A 23,219-nucleotide genomic window follows, 5' to 3' on the forward strand; every position below is an offset into this window, starting at 1 on the left:
GAAGATTCCACACTGCACAGACACAATCATTGACACAACATCAATAACACTGGGGAGCCGAGACACTGCAGCAGAGTAGGAGCATTGGATGATGCCGCCTACTAGCTGGTTTTCCGCGAAATCCGGGAGGACCAGAAGCCCCGTGACCAGAAAGGGAGAACCGAAACGGCTGTGCGCATTGGTCGCGCATAACAGACGCATCTGTGCTAGTCGTAAAAGTCGCGGGTCCTCCGACATTTACGTCCATGCTGGCTGCGTACGTTACGCATCTTACGCTGAATGCGACAGCAGTCTGAACAGACACATTACGTTTTTTGCGCTTACGCTTACGATCCTTACGAACGATACGTGCGTTGCGCATGTAGTCTGAACGTGGCTTTATTCAAGGAATTGATGTGCTCAAAATACATGCTGCACTTACTCGCATAATGAGCACACTCATGTAATGGATGGATCTCCACTTTGTCTCTGAAGAGTGCAATTTTTCTAAATATTTTTTCTACGTGTAATGAACGCACAACCCCTAGTTTTCAGAGATTTCTTGGAAAAAACAGTGTGTTCGTTCATTGTACCAGCAATTTTCCTGACACTTTCTGCAGTTGGCAGCTGGTTGTCTCAAGTTTTTTCATTTTTTTTTAACTCCGGCCTGACCTTCTTGCATTCCAGCCCCACTGCAGCCACTGTGGCAAGATCTTCTGCACCGATTGCCTTGGCCGGGTGGTGCGGTCGGGCCCCAAGCTGCGGCCCTTTCCCGTCTGCAATGTCTGTCACACCCTGCTCGACCGCGACACTGCACCCTACTTCAGCAGCGAGCCACCCCAGACCCCCAGCTAGGCTCTTCTCATTTGTGCCACTGGAGACTCCTCCCTCACTTTTGCACTCTCATTCCAGAGAGGGAACCGCTTTAGTCGTTGGGCTGTCTCGCCTTCCATTTCGAGGCCCCCCAGTGCACTATTAGTCTGCCGGGCAGGGCTGATTGTTGCGGCCCACACGGGCGCCTGCTATATCTGCCAGGTCACCAAGTTCTTCCAGCATGATCATCTCACTTTACCACGAAATGGCCACGAAAAGCATGGCCCGGTGGGCTCAGTTTTGGGCACTGTCGATGCAGGATAAGTTCTTAGGATGCTGAACGACCTATTGAGATGAAATGCAGGCAAGCTATCGCAACTTATTCGCAAAACCTACGGTGTTTTGAAAAAGCCTCACTAAGACGCCCCTTTCATGAAAGGGTAGGCATTTTACTGGCCCCTGTGTGTATATGTGTGTGTTGGTTTTTTTAACACAGTGAGCTATGGGACTCGGCCCATGGGGCTTGGAGAATTTTTTTGTAATGTTCTGTTTCGTTTTTCACTTTCTGTTAATCCGTTACCGTTTGTCTTTGCCTCCCGGTGACATAGGCTGCGACTGGCACTAATGACAGAAGACCTTCAGGAAATGAAAATGAGACAGAATGTTACAAGACGCAGTCACCGGTCTGTGTATTACTTGAACTGCCCTCTTACTAGCATGTCATCCTAGCACTGTGGGCCTACCTGGCATTTTGCGCACAAGTTGTGCACGAGTTGACAGCTCTTTCGGTTGGGGGTTGTCACTGTGCATTTGCAGACACAGTCACTGAGCTTGTCTATGTGAAAAGGAATGTGTGCGTGTGTTCTTTTAGGCGCAATGCAGCTGTGAAGGTTTCCCCAAAGAGTGCGAAATAAGCCACTCGTTGTGCACGGCGTATGAAAGCCGAAGGTTAGGTTATATATGAAATGGTTGTCAGTATACTATACTGTATAGACTGGCTGGAGCTCAAAAGGGTTCTTGGTAGATGATTGATTTCATGTTCGTGCACTTGTTAATGCACTGTTAGCAGCACACTGAACAGACCTGTGACGAAACGTTTTACTTCTTTTTCAAAGCGTATTTCTCGCCCGTTGTTATTTATTCCTTAGAGCTAATAACTGTTCGTTATTATTTGTGCTATTTATGTTTAAGGAAAGAAACATTTTGGTCTACTGCTTTTGGAGTGCACTCCTAGCTGCTTCCTTCGGAGAAAGAAACTGGCTTTGGTTCCGTAATACCCACTCATTGCTTTTTTTAATCCTTAAAGCTAACTCTAAGTTCACCAAGAACAGGGGAGGCATTGGTCTCTTGGAAAGGGGAGGTCAGAAAAAGGAAGTTGCAGTATGTTTGGCAGCTCTAAACATGGTATGTTTTGAATTGTGCAGGAGAATTATAGGGGGCTGAAAATGTCTTTGATTTTGCCAGTGCCTGGAAAAAAAGAGCTTGGGGGATGCTTAAAGTGCCATTGACCAGGGCCCAAGATATGACATTTTAAACAACCAAGCTTGATGCTTCTGTCAAGTATTGAAGACAGACTCTGCAAAATACTACAGCGATGCCAGAAAGCAACAAAATACAAACCAAAGCTCTCACATTCTTCTTTTTGGAGGGCCGAACTGCCTCATTCTCTGCACTGGCTGTACAGCATTCATTGGCCCGTCCCTCTGATTGATGGGTGAAGCGCATCGCGTTGTCTGCTTGTGTCGTGCATGCTTTTCCGATGCGCCTTTTGTTTTTGCTTTCGCACACACATACAACCACATGAAGAGCAACCACACAAAAAGATGGCTTTTAGTTTCTTGTTCTGGTCCGGATATGCTTCAGAATGCTTTGTGCACTGTGCTGCTCGTACGCTCGAGCAGCCATGAACACAGAATAAACCCAAACACATAGAAGAAGCGCGAAAACGTGGAGACATGCATGAGTACACAGGTTTGCTTTTTCTGAGAAATGCTGGAGAGATTCCCGCATCTACACTTCGGCCTCCCATTGAGCTTGGGCAGCTTTTGAAGGTGCGAACGAGCATGCCAACACAAGCTACGTTTCCCGACTTTCAATGGAAAGGCTGGCTGGGAGTCTCCAGTCCTTGGCCCCTGTATTCAAAAGTGCTGAGGTAGCAAAAAGGGGGAAAAAAATTAGGGAATTTAACAAAGCCGTATTAACGTGCCTGCATGGGAGTGCCTGACTCAGCATGCAACAGCCACTGGAAGTTAGATTCTTATTCCATCTTCTCACCTCGAATCAGCAACCAGAGTTGGCAGCTCTTCCCAACTTTCTGAGACCGTGTGGTCTCGTTGAGTCGCACAAACCGCCGACGAGTCAGTACTCAGCCATGTCAGGTGCCAGTTACCACATGCTAGCGCCATGTCCGTGATGCTTCGCTGACAACGGCGATGCTGCTGCTGCATTTTTAGCGTAACATCCCATTTAACGGTATCTCACATAAAAAATACCTGCCCAGGTGGGGCCATGACGTCGGCAACTGAGGCATCTAAAATCATAGGAGGAGGGCTAATTTTGCTTGCGGGGGCTACTCGACCAGGCAGGAAAAGCGAAACTTTCCAGAGACAGAAGCCAAGAAGAGGGCAGTGGCAATATAGATTGAATTTGATGGCTGCAACTCTGCTATTAATGAGTGTTCGGGAAAAAAAACGTTTTTAGCCGCATATTCAGAAGGCGGTGTCTCACAGCAACCAGGTTATAACACATTTTCGAACTCAGATTGGTCAATGGCTCTTTAAGCTCTACTTTGTGGGTACAATGAAGGCGTTGGTTTGGATCTTCCCGAAGACTTGAATTTTTTCTTTAAGCGAAATCCATTAGTTCTAAAGTTATGATTCTAGACATGTGGAAACATTTAATTCACATTACAAGCCATGCTTACTTATTCATGCCACACATGATAGGCTTACCGTGACCGTCGTGGGATGTTTGGAATTGCGGCATTAGGTCTTGTGGCTGCGACCCTGTTACTAGTCGCGATTTATAGCTCACGGCTGACTGCGGTGACACCGACGATTTCGACAGCAGCTTTTCTGCGACACAGGACCCTTACCCGATCACGTAAAGAGCTAGTGTGCACTCCCTGCAACTGTTGGCCACGCTTGAAATTTGTGGTGCTGTCAGAGCATTCGCGCCAAGATTTCACAGTCCACTAATATTTTAGGTATCTCTGCTGCTGTGGAGGAAGTCACTAGAGCCCATGGTGATTTACACCTTAACAACAGTTCCAGAGGGCTGCAACATGCTAGGCTGGAAATTGTGGTCATCTCTTTAGACCCCTGTGGAGAATAAGCAACGAATCATGCCATTGTTTGTGTTAACAAAAAGGAGCTCAGTAGTGAGTGCAATCCACTGCTCCAGAAATAGACGTGAGCCGACTTTTGTTTTCTTTTCATTAGTTAAGTGCAGCATTCCGGTGGTGCATTTTTTTGGTGCATCTAGCAGATCTGGTGAGGCCGCAAAGAGCCTTTGTCAGTATCTTAATATGTTGCTTGTCAGTTGGGCTTTCTAATTTTTCAGTCTCTTGAGTGGCTCCACTCTTTTAGACAATTAAATTGCCGGAATGCATGTTGGTTTGGAGCTCTAGGAATGAACCCTCTCGTGCAAAACTTCGTCCCTGCCTTTATCATGGCCTCGGCTGCATATTTGTTAGATGATTGTGCTGAATTTGCAACATTATCTGCTCGACTTGGCTTTACTCTCAGTTATGTTTGCACAATTTATTTATTCCGAACGTGCTTAGTTTTGATGAACGTGGGCTGATAGTATTGATATCAAATTGTGACGACCTTTATGTGTGGTGGTCCAGCTTCTAATTTTAAGGTATTTTCACTATTGGAAAGCCATGCTAGCTGGTGATTTATTTTTTGTATTGAAGTATTTAGTGCTTACTGTCTGTTGGAGTTTTATTTTCTTTTTACTGGGCTTAATAAGTGCTCTTTGGCCCAAAGCTTTAAAGAATGCTCTAGAGAGCAGCATTTTATTTATAGCTTTACTGGAAAAAAAAAAAAAATTTTTTTAATACTGGACATTGGCCTTCCTTAGTGAAATTCCAGACAAATGAGGCGTAAAAAGAATGTTCGCTTATTTATTTTTTTCTCACACTGACGTTTGTCACGTTAGTGAAATTTTGCTGCAGACTGCCAGTTAAGAATATTGGGAAGTAACTGAGACTTTAGTAAATCGGCGTGCATAGTTTCTGAACTGTGGATTCCGAAATGTGAATTCAGGGGGGAAAAACGAGCTTGCACTGTGGCCCACTGTGTTCTTTAGAAGCTCTGTGAGATGGGAATCAGATGGGAGGAGGGTGCAAAAAGCTGTGGTACTTTGTGGCTGTTTGCCTACCACTTGTAATGCCGTGCCTGGTCATAATTATCCACCTTGTGTAACTTGTGACCGTGGCATTTTTGGCTCTGCCTGTATCTCGCCCCTTTTTTTTTCTTTTTGTAGTGACATTTTTTCTTAGCCCTGAAGAAAACCATGTGATAGTTATGCACTTGGATGAGTGAATGCAACAGATGATTTGTATGTTAGGTGCAAACGGTGGTCTTGGCATTTTGTGTTTGTGTTTATAGTTACTCGCGAGTACCAAGACCCTCCGCATGGTTGGGAGTTTTCCTGTCTTAGTATCTAAACTGGAGGTGCTTTCTACGAACCAAAGGCTTCTGTTGTTGTACATAGTTTCCCGTGAACGGGCAAGCAGTTTTCTTTCAAGATGTTCGCTTTTCCTTGCTCGTGAAATGCGGGCATGTTCGCTGTCACGTTTTATCTGCTGCTTGAAAACTGCTAGGTGCCTTTATTTTCTAGCTTCGGACATTCAGCTAAACATCAACAGTTAACACCTGGTGATTGGGAGTTATAAAATGGCTTATTTCATACGGTGAGCTTTAATAGGAGCAGGCGTGTTTAATTCCAGAGTGGCATTCTTAGTCTCCATGTTCAAAAGGCCAGTATTTTTAAGCATATATCTATCACCATTTGCTTGCGACAGAGACTGCCGTTTGCAACGAGAGGCTTTTTGATTAGTTTTTGAGTCTGGAGACTGGATGACTGTTTAATGATGGGGTGGTGTTTGAATCATATGCATTGACCTAATATGCTGTTTCAAGACCAGTCGCTAGTATGGTTATTGAGGGCTTGTAAATGTGTCACAAAGCTTAGAGAACACTTCAACACGATAGCTACAGTGTAATCCGGCATTTTGGGAAATGCATTGTAGTCCAGATCATTTTATTGTTAAACGTTGACAAGAAGTTTTTCGATACTTGGGAGAAGCAACGTTGAATCCCTTTTCTTTTTGGTTTTACTCAAAAATGAAGGCTGTTTTCAGTTGGTCACTTTAGTAATTTTAGGTTGTATGGAGCAGTATCATTTTTATAGATCGCACGTTGCACATGCACAGCTTTTACTCTTAAGGAGGCACCTAAACAAGAGTCTTATTTATGACTTGTCCTTTTAGCCAGAAACTTGTTTATAAGTGTTTGGGTGTTTGTAGAAAGCAGCTCATTTCAGACAGAAGGTTCTTAGGTGCTTCAAGGTCTACCTTCGTTTTGTGTATTTTAGTGGGGATATTGATGGCCAGGTATTTTATTCTGAAGGGTACTGCAAATACCCTGCATGCCTTCTGTATATTGTCTAACTGCAACATTGTTTTTAGAGTGCACACGCACGCAAACAGTCTGACTGAAAAAGCAGAAAAGTGGTACTTTGGTTATATGAAGAAATAATTGGTTTACTGGAAGGCAAAGGCACAGTATCTGCCACACTTGCTTCTGTGGACACCTGAACCATGCTGTAATGGAAAGGAGAAAGGTGAGAGTGAAAGTGGAAAGAGTATCATAATGAAAAACATTCATGAAATTAAATGACTCCCTTTTCTAGGTTTTGCATGACTTGTTTGCAAGGGTGGTTCATTTGATACTGGTCTCACTGTTGTATCGAATACATGCAGTTAGCAGCAATCATTTTAGCCATTGCAATCATGCTTTGAAAGAGTGCGTGAATTGAAAAGTGTATGCCTGTCCGCGGCAAGTGTAGCAGGTTTCTTGTGACTGTTGGAATGTTTCTGTCAAGACATATTTTGCAGAAGATGAAAATGAATCTGCTAGGTTGTTTTCTTGCTGTCGTGACAAAATGTTGAATTGTGGAGACAGTGCGAGGTTCGCAGTATGCATTTCTAGATTCAAGGTTCACCTTTGCTCATTTGCTTAAATGCTATTTTAATTGCTCAACTGTTATGAAAGACTATTTTGTTGTTTAAGCTCTTTACAGAGAGGCAATCCTGCCTTGGTTATTAGTTAATGGCGTAAGAATGTGCACATTAGGAAGGTGTCCTCTGTTTTGTGTGCATTTTGAGATAGCTCTATTTTAATTTCTTGTCAGTATAGCATGAGCAGCTCTCTCTTGTCGCAAGGTTTGAAGCAAGCAAAAGATCGAACTCGAGCTTGAAAAGTGTCGCTGCTTTAGATAATGGCTTCTTTGTGAGCATTTTTAAGCCACTGGTTCTGTGTCAGCGATATGAAGCTAAGAAATGCAATGTCAAATGTGTACACTTTGTTTTGATGGAACTGCAACTATGTCTGCTTTGCATTATGTTGCAACACGTATGAAATTTTGGTATTCCTCATTTCTGTACTGGTTTTTTTATTTGGCTTACTGTGATTGTAAATATGTACAGAATGAAAAGAAATCGGCATGTTCACTGTGTATCAGTGTTCGTTCCTTTAAAGCTCTTTTGCACATGCTTGGAGCACTTCGTCCATTTTCTTTATTCTTTATTTAAATACACCTCACTTTGTTCAAGGGTATTTAAGTAGGGGGGGCTTACAGCGTGGCAAAAAAAAAAATCATTATTGTAGCACACTTGGTTCCAGTCTGTTAGGTAAGGGTTCAAGAGCAATACACTGGCATGCTCGAAGTGTTAGCGTGAGCTCACTATGTCAGTGGTTTAAAACTGGTTGAGTCAGCTCGGTATGACTGTGATGGTTAACGGCGTTTACTGGGCAGTGGTTTAAGATGATTTGATGACTCAGTTTGGAGTAGTTTTCTCTATTACACACCACAGTTAATGTAAAGGTTTCATATGCTTTTGAATGGGCACTAATATTTGCAGAAATCGTCAAACAATGAGACGTTTGGGTTACTCATTTTTGTGGGCACAACTGTGTGCAATTGGTTCCGCGTTCATAAACTGCCAGGCCAGAAAATTAACAGCTTATGCATCCCAGTATCTGGTAGCCAGTGTAATAGTGTGATTTGCATTGGCTGCCATGGGATAACACCCCTGTGACTGTCTTGGGAAAGGGAATCGTGGTTCGGTCACGTGCTTTACTGAGGAGGCTTCTGGGAAGGTACGCCATTTAATTTTAGCTTCTATACTCCGTTTCATACATTAAGTGCAACACTGCCAAAGCTACATACAACTCTTGTTTGCGCTTTCCGCATCCGCGATGAAAAATAGTGCCTGCTCTTGACGAGAGCAAATAAGTTATTTTGTCTGCAAGCTTAATACATCTTACATTTGCCATCAACTTCATAAAGAGCACCTTTTTTTAGGGAGAAAGAATCGGATTCGGTGAATTTGTATGTTTTTATGTCGTTTTCGTTTGTGTCGCGTTTTCACTGCCCCGCAACCTTGCCAGCTGTGCCACTAGATGGCGCTGCGCATCTCTTTTTGAGAAAATGGTTCTTCGGTGCGCATTTTCTCTACAAGATTCGCTCTGCGAAGATGTCTAGGCACGTAAAGCAAGTTATTGCAAACGTGTATGCTCGAAATAGAGCCCATTTCCGCTAGAACCACTCGGCCACAAAACGAGCTTGTAGTGATACGCCTCCATTTTTTTTTCTTGCGGACTACCTGCGTAGCTTTCGCTGCGTTGCACCTGATGTATGAAACGGAGTGTAGTGCTGCCTCTGCTGTCAAAGCATCGCAATGTATACACCAGATTTTTTAGCCGCTCTGGGGCGGAGCCATTTTCTGCCGATTGGCGCGCGGACATTTCCTTGGGGACTGCGGGGCCACGTTATCGCCGCAGCTGCGCCTGCCCGGTAGCCACGTTTAGCTAGCGTTTTGGGGGCTAGAGAATATTGCCCAAAATGTTTTCACCGCACGGTTGTGTTGGAGCATGTTTATTGCAATTGTCGTAGAGTGAAAACCGACTCGTTAAATGTTTGTGAACAATTGCAAGCATTGCTCTTGCGTATGTCTCGCATATAGTTCCACTGCTAATGAGCTCTTCTTCCTTCCTGCTTGTGTGGTGTGCGCCAGTAACACCAACAAATTATCGCTGTGCGCTCATTGGAATCGACAAGCTAACGGCAGGCAAGTTTTGTTGCGCTTTACTAATAAACACCACTGCATTAGGGTAGTTTCCTTTTATTGCTGGAAAATCTAGCGCCTATTAAACCGTAGCGCCTGCATGTCAAGCATGATACATTTTTTAATCCTGCACGTACATTGTCGTACATGCCAAAAGAAGAAGCTGCAGCAATGAAATGCTAGCTGGAGCATGACTACTCGGTTTTCACGTGGTATATGGAGTTTAGCTTCCAAAAGTGGCGTCGGCTATGAGGTACGCCGTAGTGAAGTGCTCTGGAAATTTAACGAATACCTGGGGTTATTTAACGTACGCCGACATCGCACACTGCACAAGCGCCTTCAGCATCGTCCTCATCGAAGAGCGGCCATAGCTTCCGTGATCGAAGCCATGTCTTCCGGCTCAGCAGTGAGGAGCCCTATCCACAGAGCAACCGCTGGAGGGCACAACACCGTTTACTTATTATAAGTTTTAAACGAATATTAACACAGTAGCGGCTGAATATGAGTATATTCTATGTCTATGCTTTCGGTGTGTGTGAAATATCTGTTAAGTCGTTCGGGCCAAGTCATAGCATGTAATGAAATTGTTGAGTCTCGGACAGAAACAACAAAAAGCTACTATGCTCAACCGTTTTGCACACAGACTACTATCTGAAATAAGGAAACAATTTGGTTTGCTTTTATCTGAGTGCAGACAGCGCAAAAAAAAAAAGTCCCAGTCTTTTCTTTTTTTTTTTTTTTGCGCTGTCTACCTTCATGGATTACCAACTCGCCCAAGCCTCTGTTATAGTCGGACTTATACTCCCGTTAAGGAACGGCAAACGAATGCCAAAGACGAACCACTGGTGGCCGAATGCACACGTTTTGTCTAAGCAACCTTCAGCGCGAATATCTGCGATCCGGTTACATCTCACACCATGGAGTCGAGTCCAAACTTCTACTTCCTTTTGCGCAGCATAAAAAGGAAAAAGCACAACGTGTCCATATATAATGCGTGAAAAGCAGTCCCAGAAAAAAAAAAAAAACCATCGCTGCGCATAAGCTGCGATTTACCGTTCGCAGTCAACGAGAGAACAGTGTGCTTCAAAATGCTGTAGTACTCTCTGGAACAGGGACAAATGTAAGTAGCGAGGCACAGCGCACCCCTACACGCATAAGTGGTAGAGCGCGTTAACGACAGAATTAAAGAACGATCGCTCATGAACACGTATTCAACGCGAGGCGCCCACGCGACCCGCGGTGTGTTGTTGTTGTTGTTGAAAACTTTTATTGTCCAACAGAGAAGGACCACACCGCCTGGGCCGCTCTGTCTCAACCCCCTGTAAGGGGGAGGGGACTTAGCGGCCCAGCCGCACGGGATGGTCGCATTAGATGCTGGCCGGTTTGGTTTCGCCGGCGGCCTCTGCTGCCAGTTGGACGGCGGTGAGTTGGAGCTCAGGGTCTGAGCTTCGCAATAAGGTTTCCCAGGCTTCCCTACTGCTAATGTTTTGCGCCCTGCCTGGGGAGTAAGCGCACTCCCAAATTATATGGTCGAGGGTTCCTCTCGCCCCACACCTTTTACATTTATCGTCCTCGCAGTCCGATCGGATATGTTTATTTAGTACTGGGTTTGGGTATACTCCAGTCTGCAGGCGTCTCCACGCCATTGCCTGACCTCTATTTAACGCCTTGTTTGGCGGGGGGAAACGCCTCCGGCATTGCCTGTAGTGTTCTGTAATGTCTTGATACGAGATTAATCGCCCTTCTCTATTATGTTCTGCCTGAGCCGAGCCATCCTGTACAGCTCGGAGGTAGAGATCTCGAGCTGCACTGTGGGCCGCCTCGTTACCGCTGACAGATTCGTGCGCCGGGGTCCAGATGATGTTGATCGTCCTATCAATCACTCCTTGTGTTAAAATTTTGGTGGTGAGGGGGTTTACCCTCCCCCTACTGAAATTTTGGATTGCAGTTTTACTGTCGCTAATAATATATCTAGCTTTGGTGCCAACGCAAGCGATCGCTATCGCAGCTTCCTCCGCTATCTCGGTTTCTTTCCCTAGTATGGTAGCCGCCGTGATGAGGGTGCCTCCCCCATCTACCGCCGCTATGGTCATGTATCGACTGCGTCTGTTTCCTGCCGCATCTACGTAGGCAACTTCATTTGGGGGTTTGCTCCGATATATTGTTTCTATCGCTTCCGCCCTTTTCTGTCGCCTTTCCCTATTAAACTCAGGGTGCATGTTTTTGGGTAGGGGAGGGATTCTTAGGTGCGCCCTGATTTTCCTGTCAATGTCAACTGTCAACCCTTTCCTTTTGCCCCCTGTCTGTGGCTATTCCAAGGTTACTTAGCGTAGCTCTTCCCACTCGCGTCGTGCTGAGTCTTTCAAGTTGCGAGGTTTTAACCGCTTCCGTGATTTCTGAAATCGTATTGTGCAGTCCTAGGGCCAGTAGCTGCTCCGTCGATGTACATGTTGGGAGGACTAGGGCCTTTTTAACGCATTTTCTGATGAGCGCGTCTATCTTTCTCCTCTCATCTGCCTTTAGGTTCAGATATGGCGTGGCGTAGCCCACTCTGCTAATGATGAAGGCTTGTACCAATCTCAGGAGGTTTTTTTCCTTGAGGCCGCCTCCGTTACGTGAGACCCTCCTGATGAGGTTTAATGTCTGGGTCGCGTGGTTTTCTAACTTTTTAATGGTGATCGTGTTCCTTCCGTGTGTTTGTAAGTGGAGTCCCAATATTCGTATTGTCTCTACTTTTGGTATCTCCCTTCCTTCCACGTGCACCTGTGGGTCAGAGGGAGGTTTATTCCTGAGTGCCTTGTCATTATACACGAAGATTTCTGATTTTTCAGGCGCACATTTAAGTCCTCTGTCCGCCGCGTACTTAGAGATGACATCTGCTGCCGCCTGCAGCGTTTCATTGATCTCTGCGTCGCTCCCTCTGTTGATCCAGAGATTGATGTCGTCCGCGTACAGGCTGTAATTTAAGTTGTAATTCCCAATTTTCCGCAATTCCTTCGGGAGCCCTCTCATGGCCATGTTGAAAAGGGTGGGTGACAGTACCGATCCCTGAGGTGTCCCCCTGTTGCCTAGCCTGATCACCCCAGATTGTATTTCCTGGAAAGTTATAACCGCCGTGCGGTCCGTTAAGAAATTTCTGACATAGCGATAAGTTTTTAGCCCTATTCCTGCCTGCTGGAGCCCTTCCAAGATGGCTTCGTGCTTGACGTTGTCGAAGGCCCTTTTTAGGTCCAGTCCCATAATGACTTTCGCATCTTTGGTTCTGGAATTAATTATGTCTTGCTGCAGCCGCAGCATGACGTCCTGTGTGCTCAGATGGGGCCTGAAGCCATACATCTCGTCTGGCCATTTCTCTTTTTCCTCCATATAATTTGAAATTCTGGTCTGAATGATGTGTTCCATTAACTTTCCTACACATGACGTGAGCGATATAGGCCGGAGATTTTCCAGTTTCGGTTGCTTCCCGGGTTTTGGGATCAGGATCACGGTAGCCTCTTTCCACAGCGGTGGGATCTCCCCTTTTTCCCAGCATTTCTGCATGTAGCTGGTAAGGGCCTCTATCGAGTTGTCATCTAAATTCCTGAGCATCTTATTCGTGACTCCATCTGGCCCTGGAGCTGACTTGGTTTTGAGTTTCGCTATCTCCGCCCTTACTTCAGCTCTCGTGATGGGCGCATCTAACTTCTCATTTGGAATTCCCTGGTAGTCGGGTAGCTCTCTAATTTCGGTGTCCCCTATGTATGTCTCGACGAGTTTCTTCATGAATATGTCATCGTCCTGCTCTTCGCATGCGTGTCTAACCTTAGCCATTTTGACTCGTGCTTGTGTTTTGGACGTTTCAGGGTCTATTAAATGTCTTAGGATATTCCACGTCTGCGGGAGGTTCATATTCCTTTCCATGTCGCCACATTTGTTAGTCCAATTTTGTTCACATAGTTTAAAGGCGTAATCTTCTATTTCTTTGTTATGACGCGCCAGTCTTCTTCTGAGATTTTTGTTGTTTCTGCCTTGCCTTTTAAGTCGACGTTCCATGCCCTGTTTGGCCTCCCACATGTGTAGGAGTCGGGCATCCGCTATTTCCGGAGCTTTTTCCCCTTCTAGCGTCTTAGTTGTTTTCCTGGTGTCTTTCTTTACCGCTTCGCACCAGTCCTCTATATTTCCTATCTCTGTTAGATCTCTGTTCCCTCTAATCTCTCTAAATCGGTCCCAGTCTGTGATTTTCGTCCGGAAGCACTTTTTTCCTTTGACTTTACTCCTGATTTCAACCGTGGTTTCCACTATTGAGTGGTCGCTCCCCAGGTTGAGTTCCGTATTTAGCCATTGCGTTGTTTCTACGTTTTTAATCAGGGTCAGGTCCGGTGAGGTATCGGCTGTAACGCTGTTCCCCGCCCGCGTGGGGTGTAATGGGTCAGTCAGCAATGTTATCCCCAGATTATGCGTGTCCTCCCACAACTGTCTCCCCTTTGCGTCTTCCTTAGTGTACCCCCACTCCGGATGATGGGCGTTAAAGTCCCCCGCTATAATTAGCGGCTGGTTCCCTGCTATCTTAAGTGCCTTGTTCATTATCGCCCTGAAGCGGACCTTCCGTTGTCTCGGTGGGCTGTAGATATTGAGTAGGAAAGTGTTTGATTCCTCCTTTTTTCCTGTTAGAATTTCTACAAAGACGTGTTCTATGACGTTGTCTTCTAATTCGTGTTGGATTGTTGCTATGTTTCTCTGCACCAGTGTTGTAACTCTCGATTTGTCCCCTTTCCCACTGTGGAAGGCGCGATACCCTTGCAATTTGGCCGGGCCGCCGGTCTCCTGCAACGCTATAGCAAGGGGGGCTGATTCGCGGATCGACAGCGTGCTCTGCAATACCGGTCGCTTGCGTCGATACCCGCGACAGTTCCACTGCCAAATTTGGATGTTATTGGGCGGTCTGTCCATTATTCAACTTTGTTTTGTTCTCCTCAAGTATAGTCACTCTCGCATTTAGGTTGGCGGTTTCCCCCTTTAATTGCTGGAGCGCCTCCGTCATGAGGTGAAAGTGATTTTGCATCTGTATCTGCATATGTTGAATCTGCTTGGCTAAGTCCTCAAGCTTACTGTCTCTTTCCTTAGCGAAATTCTTAAGACTTCTGTCCAGTTTCGCATTTACTTTCTCTAGCTTTTCATCCACTGTTAGGTCTGAGCTGTTATCCTCCCTAACTTTGCGTTTAGATGGGGGTGGAGAGGTATCCTCGACCAGCATATTATTCTCCGCTCCCTTGTTGTCGACTTGAGCTGTAAGATGTTGGCCTTCGATTTTGTTGGGCGCCCCTATTTCAGATCCGCCTGCTTTTGTTTGAGATTTAGTCGCCACTGTATTGCGCTCTGTTTTTAAATTTTGTATTTCCTCCTTTAAACTAAGGATCGTTGCATTCATGCTCTTAATAATGCTTGTTAATTTTTCTATTTCCTCGTCTTTTTTGTCCTTCTTAATATTTCGGCCCTGGGTAACCTTGCCTGCGAAGCTCACGCCTTTGCTCTCACCATTCTCGGTTGTTGGTTCGTCTCGGTCTCGACTGGGGGTCGTGGCTCTCGAGCTTGACAGTCCCCTGGATTGGCTCCTCCGCCTGGAAGAGCTTCGTCCCCTGGAGGCTGTCCGCTGCTCCTCTCCTAGTCTAGGGAAAGAGCTCGTCCTGGGCTTGTACCCTTCCTTCTCCCCTTCTTGTCTGGCTCTAGGGCGGCTTTGGTGTTCTTGGGTTTTTGCGATTTGGTTGGTTGCTCCCTCCGATTCCGCTTCTTTCTTCATCTTCTTTTCCCAGATTCTCTTTTTGATTTCGTACGGTGTACGATGGATCAGCTTGCATTTGCTGTCCCCCAGCATGTGCTCTTTCCCGCAGAGTTGGCACTTCAGCTTGCAGGTGTGGTCCTCTGGTGGATTTTCCTGTCCGCAACCACGGCACTTGATGTTTGTCGGGTTTGGACATACGTCGATTCTATGGCCTAGTCTTCCGCATGCCTTGCATACTTCATATTTCTTCTTATACAGGTAGCATCTGTGCGGGGCTCCCCCAAGGATGACGGTCCTCGGTACTTTCTCCTCCTTGAAGAGTATTAATATAGTCGTGGAATCCTTCCCGAGTCTTCTTACCCCGATAGCCTCCGGGTTTGCCTTGTGCCTTAGCATTTGCATGATGTCCTCTTGGGTGAAAATCCTATCCACCCCGTGCACCACTCCCTTGCCGCACCCGTCCGGAGTGCCCACGTAGGCGAAGACTGCCACCTCTTCTTCTTCCCCTAGCTTAATTCGGTTTATGCTCGCGTATTTCATTTTCCTTTCCCCACTTGTTGTAGCGATGAGAATGGAATGTTGTTTCGTGTTGGGTAACACGATGTCTTCCTCTTCCGTTTCTTCAATATTTACGCCCGCCGACGCCCTGATCATTCTTGTTAAATATGCGGCTCCACGTTTAAGGAGTCTATCTAGTCCTCCTTCGGGTCGGAGAATAATCTTGTCCGCTCCCTCCGGGATTCTTGCCTCTTGTCTTTCTACAGAAAATGCTGCCAGTTTTCTTCCGGCCTGCTTAAGCCTGAACTGCTCGGCCTCGATTTCCTTCTTGCTCTTTTCAAGCGGGACAACCTTCTTCCCTCTGCACTGGAACCACTGTCCCGGCACCGTGAACTCCCGCGGGTCCACTTCTTCACCTTCAACCACCTCCATGGCTGCACTCACTTCAATTTTCCCGCGCGCTTCGTGCCGTGCTGAATTTCTTCGCCGCCGGTGGCGCTGCTGCACCCTCGGCTCCCCCGTCGGGGCCTCGACCACTTATCGTCTGGGTTAGGCTTAGCTCGCTTCGCCCCAAAAATCCTTGATGATTCGAGAAATCGGACTCACTTGGTGGAGAACTTGTTATCCACGTATTCCCAGCGGGTTCCGACATCCGATTCTTCACTCGTTTTCAGTCGATGGGCAGGATTTCTCCCGATAACAGCATCAAAGCACTGAGCTGTGCGGAGACGCGTCCGATCATGCCGGCACTGCAGCGCCGCTCCCCCGCGGTCCCGCAGTGAGCTTTACCGCAGTCCCCTGGCCGTGCGCGCCCGACAGATGTCGCCTCGTGTCGAGAGTAGGAGCGCATTAACAGCCTGCGAGCGAGGGTAAAAAATCTATAATCAGTGCCCTGTCAGTTAGCATTTTATGCGAAGCGTATTAACGTAGGTTTCGGGCCTTCGCGCGACGCCCGGCGGTGGCCACCATTGACCCTGAAGTGGGGTCACGTGACATGACGTCACGTGATGACGTCACACCGGCTGCAGATGGGGCCTCATATCGCGCCGTCGGTTGCCTCCCGGCGGTGGCCACCATTGACCTTGAAGTGAGATCACATAATGTGACGTCACGTGATGACGTCACACCGGCTGCAGATGGGGCCTCATATCGCGCCGTCGGACGTCGCCCGGCGGAGGCCTCCACGCTATCCACGCTTCGGTTCGCGTCATAGAGTTAATACAAAGACTCTAGAGGGAAAGCTGCCCGTTCACCCAATGCATTCGAGGGGTGACCGCGTGATTGCCGCCATTATCCCACTATTCATTGGTTGCCAGATTAATTTTACTTGCTAAATCTGGCGCATGAAGATGGTTTGAAGAGCTGGCAACTTAGATCGTGGGAAGATGGCGGCGTGCAGTTAACCGACGGCGGGCGGCTACTGTTCAGGAGGTGCTGTAAACAACGGCAGAATCGTCGCGTGTGGAGCATTTCTTGTGATATGTTGCGTCGCGTACCTACTGTAACATCACATAGGTGTCCTGATTCTTCTGAGTTGTTATCGCAAGGCCGGCTATCCCTGCGATTGTTCCGCGCTTCGCATGCATTTCGTCCGTCGAGCGCACATGCATCTCCTCTGTGCCCGATCACCTGAAAATATGTCAGAAATTTGCTTTGGCGCAAGACGACGACCACAGTATATTAAAAAAAAAAACAACAGCGACGAATTCCACAGCAACGGCCCTTGGTCTATCCGGGATGGCTAGTGCTGCATACAGTAAATGTCAAAGGGTGCTCGTGTGTGTTTACTGTTGATCTGCTACGTCTGCTCGCAAACATGGTTTCCAATTGTTCTACATCATTCCTTTATGGCCAAGAAGGTGCCTGAAAGATTATATAATATGCTTGAAACTTGAAAACAATGTATAGAAATTTCCTACAGTTGTGTTATCGGCAGCGGTTTTTAAAACTTTTGTTCAAACCTTTGTTCATTTTTGACGCAGTGAGCAGAAACTGTGCTGGCCACAATGATAAATTTGATGATGGCGGCGAACCAGTGAGAAGCTCGTTTCCCTGCCCAGCTTTCCCTCTAGAGTCTTTGTATTAACTCTATGGTTCGCGCCGTCGCGCGCGACGCGGTGGCGGCGCCACCATCGCTGCATCACGTGATATGTGACGTCACGCCAGGGATGAAGCGGCGCGCGTCAGTCTCTGTGCCCGCAACCGCGCCAGCGTCTTTGCGCCGGGCGTGTATACGGTCAAGATGCCTACGACGATTAACCTAAAACCACGTCTCCGTTACTTAGCCCCATCCACACTGAGGCAGCTGCTTAACATGCTTCGCATCCACTGGGCTTAACCTTGATAAGCCTCCAATTTTTTACAATAATTTCACCAATGCGCAGGAATAAGTCAAACTGCATTTCCATGAGACACTAGGGCAAAAAATGTGTCTTCCCTACTTGTACATTGACCCTAGACATGCTCGTGTGGCTTAATTTTCGTCACAAGTGGTTGAAGTCCAGCACTGACACTGAAATCCTAGCTTATTCTAGCCACCAGTGTAGCTGTGTGTGAAGGGCACGTGAAGTGCGAGTGAAGGGAAGCTTTATACTCCAGTCACACGGGAAAGTTTAGTGTCACTTTCACGAAGTGCATCCATAGAAAGAATGACATATTCGGTTCTCGCTGTCACACGGCAAAATCAAGTGTCATTTTGAAATGACGGCAGTGCCGATGCGGATACTGCAGCTCTATGTGGAAATTAATTAGTTTTCACGAAAATACCTTAAAATTCCATTCTATCGCAAGCACAATTACCCCAAGCTAATGTTCAGTTTATTCGTGCATTTGAGTACATGGTTTTGACTACAAAAGCATCGCGATGTCGCACGTGCATGTTAGCCTGACTGCGTTTTTCGCTAACGTGCATGGTCACTGCTGTTTACATGCAAAACCGACCTCGTTTATGCTATAAAGTTACGCTGCTAACCGCGGTTATCGTGAACGTAGCTTTACGACTTTGATTTGCATCGTTAACCGAGAAAATGCCGGTAGCGCCTACGTATGGAGCGGAGTCGCCGCTGTTCGAGCGCGAAAAGTGCACGAGCTGTATGATTCACTGCAGCGTGCATTTTTCACACGAAATCATGTCCGACGGCGCTTCTATGCAGCTTAAAATGTCCAGCTGCGCAGCACCACGTACGGCAACATCGTCACGTCTTCGCAGTGTTTGCTTGGCGTGTAGTTGTACACAACGAAGGTCCAGTTTCCGCAGAATCGTGAAAGTAGGCGAGAATTTCGCAGCGTTCACAGCACCGGATGCTATTGTAGCTTTTCCGCTGCAGTGCCGCCCGTCAGAGCTGGGACAGGTAAATCACCGCCGCTTGCGGTGGGGGCTAGCCTGCCACCGAATTTTTATCTGTTGTAGGCCGTCATTGCACCCGCCACCGCTTCGGTGGTGGACGACGGCTGTTGTTGCGGCGCGCGTCTTTCTCTCCTTCTTCCTTTTCTTTCTTCTCTATTTTCTCTTCTGTCTGCACGAGGCAGCGGAGGTGGCTCAGCTACAGACCCAGTAGCAGGTCCGTGCATTTCGTTTCCTTCTTCCTACAGCCACAACAACAACGGCAGAGCGCGCGGTGCAAGTAGCGCTTCCGTGCGTTCCTCCGTTGTCGTCGCTAGGCCTATAGTTTGTTTCGCATCGAAGTATCAGTGGGTGGCGCTTTCGTATGGTCAGCTTAATAGGATATATCGCTCATTCGTGGCACTGCCTAACCTTACTGTCTGTTGATAATAAGAGAAAGACGCGATTCAAATCGACGACGACATAGGAGCAGAGCTAGCGTATACAGTGTTCTGAAACTTTATCGGAACCATCTTGGAAAATTTTCCCGCCTCGACCGGTGGGAAAATTTTTCAAGACGGTTCCGATAAACTTGCAGAACACTGTACGTATACTACAAGGGTGAGCTGTGCCGCGCCGCGCCGCCGGCAACCATGGCTATGAAATTCTGAGCAGAAATTTGCCAGTTACTTCTAGCGACTCGGTACGGGTCAACGATTCTCAAGTAGGATTAATTTCTGACAATGCTTTACTCTAGGGATTATTACTTACGGGAAAAAGAAATTCTCGCACACTTTTCTGATGCCGGTGACAGCGGGGCCGGATGCGCCGGCTTGGCGCTGGCGGCTTGCGGAAGAAAAAGCGGTGCTGTCTCCGGCCGGCGCTTGAGCGAAATGCTGCTGTGTCAAGTGACGACTTTCTAGAGATTATATACTCCAGCTTCGTTGATGATACCGCATACCATCGCTTCGCCTTAGCGCTAGCACTGAGAGCGAGGGTATAATAGCTATTCAAGTGTACGCATCGTTTATATTTGGTGACAGCTTAAATCTCTTGCTTATTAAAAGAAGCGCTCATGAAATTACGATAAACATTTCAAAACATTGTAATTCTCAAAAAAAAAAATGTATGGGTGATATGTGAGAGCTCTGCTGTCGAGACTACACACTCGCCTGCCGGGCAAAGTGTAGTGCATCTCAGTGGCTCGGCCCTCGGCTACTGTTCCCAAGAATGCGGGATCGAATCCCGGCCTCGGCGGCCACTTTTCGATAGAGGCAAAAACCCAAGGCGCCCGTGTGCTGTGCGATGTCAGTGCACGTTAAAGAACCCCAGGTGGTCGGAATTTCCGGAGTCCTCCATTATGACGTCTCTCATAGCCTAAGTCGCTTTGAGACGTCAAACACCACAAACCAAATCACATGTTCGTGGACCTGTCGATGCTGCTGATTAAATGCACATTTAAGGTAGCATTTTTAGCAAAAACACTTATGTGGGGCTAATTGGCAGGGTTTAATGCTCCGCAAGCTCCCAGACTGTTCACCCTTTGCAGGGCTGGCGTTCGCTGTCATCGCAGAGCACATGCGGACGTGCCGCAATTTCGCCGCCGTAGACACGTGACCCTCGCAGTTCAGCAGCGTACGAAAGTCGTCTGCCAGAAATAACGGCACTTGCTGTGCTCATGGGCAACCATTCCTGTAGTTGATCTTCCCTGATGGGGCTGGGACAGGTAGGTCACCGCCGCTTGCGGCGGGGGCTAGCCTGCCACGGAATTTTTATCTGTTGTAGGCCGTCATTGCACACGCCACCGCTTCGGTGGTGGACGACGGCTGTTGTTGCGGCGCGCGTCTTTCTTCCCCTCTTCTTTTTCTTCCTTCTCTACTTTCTCTTCTGTCTGCACGAGGCAGCGGAGGTGGCTCAGCTACGGAGCCAGTAGCAGGCCCGTGCACTTTCTTTTCCTTCTTCCTACAGCCACAACAACAACAACAACCATTCCTAAGCCGTACTGAGGCGCATTGGCGCGCAGCGTAACGAAAACATTCGATAGAGCCGCGTCGTCGGTCATCCCCGTCGAGCCCACCAGCGTGTCGCTCTGTTCTTGTCCAATGTCTCGTACTGCCTACTTTTTCTCATGAGCGATGCCAAAGCTGAGCTTTTCAACTGGGCCACTCGCAATCATTTGGCAAGCACGCACGGACACAATAGACACGCGTTCTCGTCACGTTTGTTACGCTCTTTTGCGCAGCTGCCCTGACCAAGATAACCGCGCGACATATTGGGATCCGCTTTCCGCGTAACCTCCGTATCATTTATCATCTCGGGGCCTGGACCCCAAATACATGTCCATTGACGGCGCGATCGAATTTGCATCGAACAAAGTGAGTCGGCATGCTTTCCTGAGGTTGTGATACAGAGCGTATACACACTATGAAAGGCGGGCATATCGCCGCTAGTGAATATAGGTGGTCTTTTAATATACTTACACTTAGCGAAACAAATGAATGCTTTCGTCTTCCAAATATAGCTGTTAAGCAAAATTAGCCGTGCTTTAGCTGTGCTTAAACCGATGAAGGCGTGAAAAAGCATGATTTGGCGTGGTTTTTCTTGGCGGTTTAGCATTGGCAAACTGGCACAGTGATGTCAGTGCACGTAAAAGCCCGTAGGTTATGAAAATTATTCCGCAGCTCTCCACTCTCTTTGTTTCACTCTCACCTTCCCTTCTCGTGTACAACGGCCCCGACGGGGTGGTGCAGTGGTAAGACGCCCAACTACTGTGCGGGAGTCCCGGGTTCGAACCCGACCTCGGCGGCTGCGTTTCGATGGAGGCGAAACGAAGAGGCGTCCGTGTGCTGTGCGATGTCAGCGTTGTTGTTGTAGCTGTAGGAAGAAGGAAAAGAAAATGCACAAGCCTGCTACTGGCTCTGTAGCTGAGCCACCTCCGCTGCATCGTGCAGACAGAAGAGAAAATAGAGAAGAAAGAAAAGGAAGAGGGAAAGAAAATCGCGTGCCGCAACAACAGCCGTCGTCCACCACCGAAGCGGTGGCGGGTGCAATGACGGCCTACAACATAAAAATTCGGTGGCAGGCTAGCCCCCACCGCAAGCGGCGGTGACCTACCTGCCCCAGCCCCATCAAGGGAGTCCACTCACCAAGATGTCAAATGTCAGCGCACGTCCCCCTGGTCGAAATTACTCCGTAGCCCTCCACTACGCTCCTCTTTCTCTATTTCCACTTTCACTCCCACTTTCCTCCCTTCCCTTACGGCGCGGTTGAGGTGTCCACAGAAAACAAGTGAGACAGTTACCGCGCCTTTCCCTTCCTATGCTATCGTATTCAGCAGCGTCCGTGTAGCGCACATAATTGGATCTATACCTCTAAATCTGACCTGTAGGGCCAAAGCCTTTTCTTTGCTGCTTCTTGAAATACCGGATGCATTTTCTTTGGCTGGGTTGGAATTTTGAGTCTATCTATAGTTGTTCTAGGCAGGTTACCTGTCCGTTTCGAACACTCCGAGGGTTCGAACCCCAGCCGCTCCATGATTTTTCTTACAGTTCTGCTTCTTGAAAGTTTTTAATGTTGCGACTCCGTGGCGGTTTTTATGAGCTCATCTAGGTGGTGTTGGTTGGACACACTTAGCCTTAGAAGCTACAGTCGAAGTGTTCGGAGCGAGGTCTAGTACGGGTTTGATCCCTGTTCTGATTGTACTTTCAATTTTGTCCTTTTCTGCTTTGCCCAGTTTGAGATAGGGGATAACATATAGCATACACTTAGGGCAAAAGCCCGAACCAATCTCAAAAGATGGTCTCCTTTATCCCCGCATGCTTGGTGGAAATGCGTTTGAGTCGCCGGCATGTGTGGCTGGTACTCGCTTCGAGTCTCATGATTGTTTCAGTGTTTTTGCCATTCGCTTGTATGCGCAGCCCTAGGACTCTAATACTGTCTACGGGCGCCAAGCCAGGGGGGTCAGCTTCGTATATAGGTGTGAATGACGTCATGACTGGATGTGAAGTCATGATGACGTCATGTCCGGGTATTCGACACGACGGTATGTGACGTCATGATGGCATTTCATCCGGTCATGATGTCACGTGATGGTTGACGTCTCACCTTGCGATGACGTCAGAGACATCTTTGTCATTATCACCACTGTCACTATCACTAACTACTACTATTATTATCGGTCACTATCTACCACTGACTAAAGTACTTCACTGACAGCTTTAAAGGCAAACAGCGACAGTGGTCTCAATGGCAACCGCGTTGACATGACGCTATAGATATAGTGAACTAGAATACTCTAGTTCACTATAGCTATAGACAAGAAGAAACTGCCCGATGTGGCTGTCAGGATAATTGAAAGCTATATTGTGACCGAACGAACGGACGACAGTAAGAGCGGTTAAAGGCTTTCGCCTTAATATCCCTTCGGCCATGTCGTAAAAACAATCTGGTTACGATAGCGTCAGAAAAAGTGTGATAATCACATTGCCTTC

The 23,219-nt window shown here is 47.4% G+C and overlaps 1 protein-coding gene across 3 annotated transcripts in view; it reads left to right on the forward strand.

Moving 5' to 3' along the window:
* LOC146196952 (rab GTPase-binding effector protein 1-like) overlaps positions 1-7,539 on the forward strand; it is a 56,940-nt gene extending 49,401 nt beyond the window's left edge. For all 3 annotated transcript variants that reach the window (XM_084598672.1, XM_084598673.1, XM_084598674.1), the window contains exon 17: positions 667-7,539. In XM_084598672.1, coding sequence (XP_084454798.1) covers positions 667-834 — 168 coding nt within the window. In that variant the 3' untranslated portion in view covers positions 835-7,539. The remainder of the gene's footprint in view (positions 1-666) is intronic.
* The last annotated feature ends 15,680 nt before the right edge of the window (positions 7,540-23,219 follow it).

Source organism: Amblyomma maculatum, chromosome 3, assembly GCF_055883805.1.
Source record: "Amblyomma maculatum isolate TAMU_Amacu chromosome 3, ASM5588380v1, whole genome shotgun sequence".
Classification (NCBI taxonomy): Eukaryota; Metazoa; Arthropoda; class Arachnida; order Ixodida; family Ixodidae; genus Amblyomma; species Amblyomma maculatum.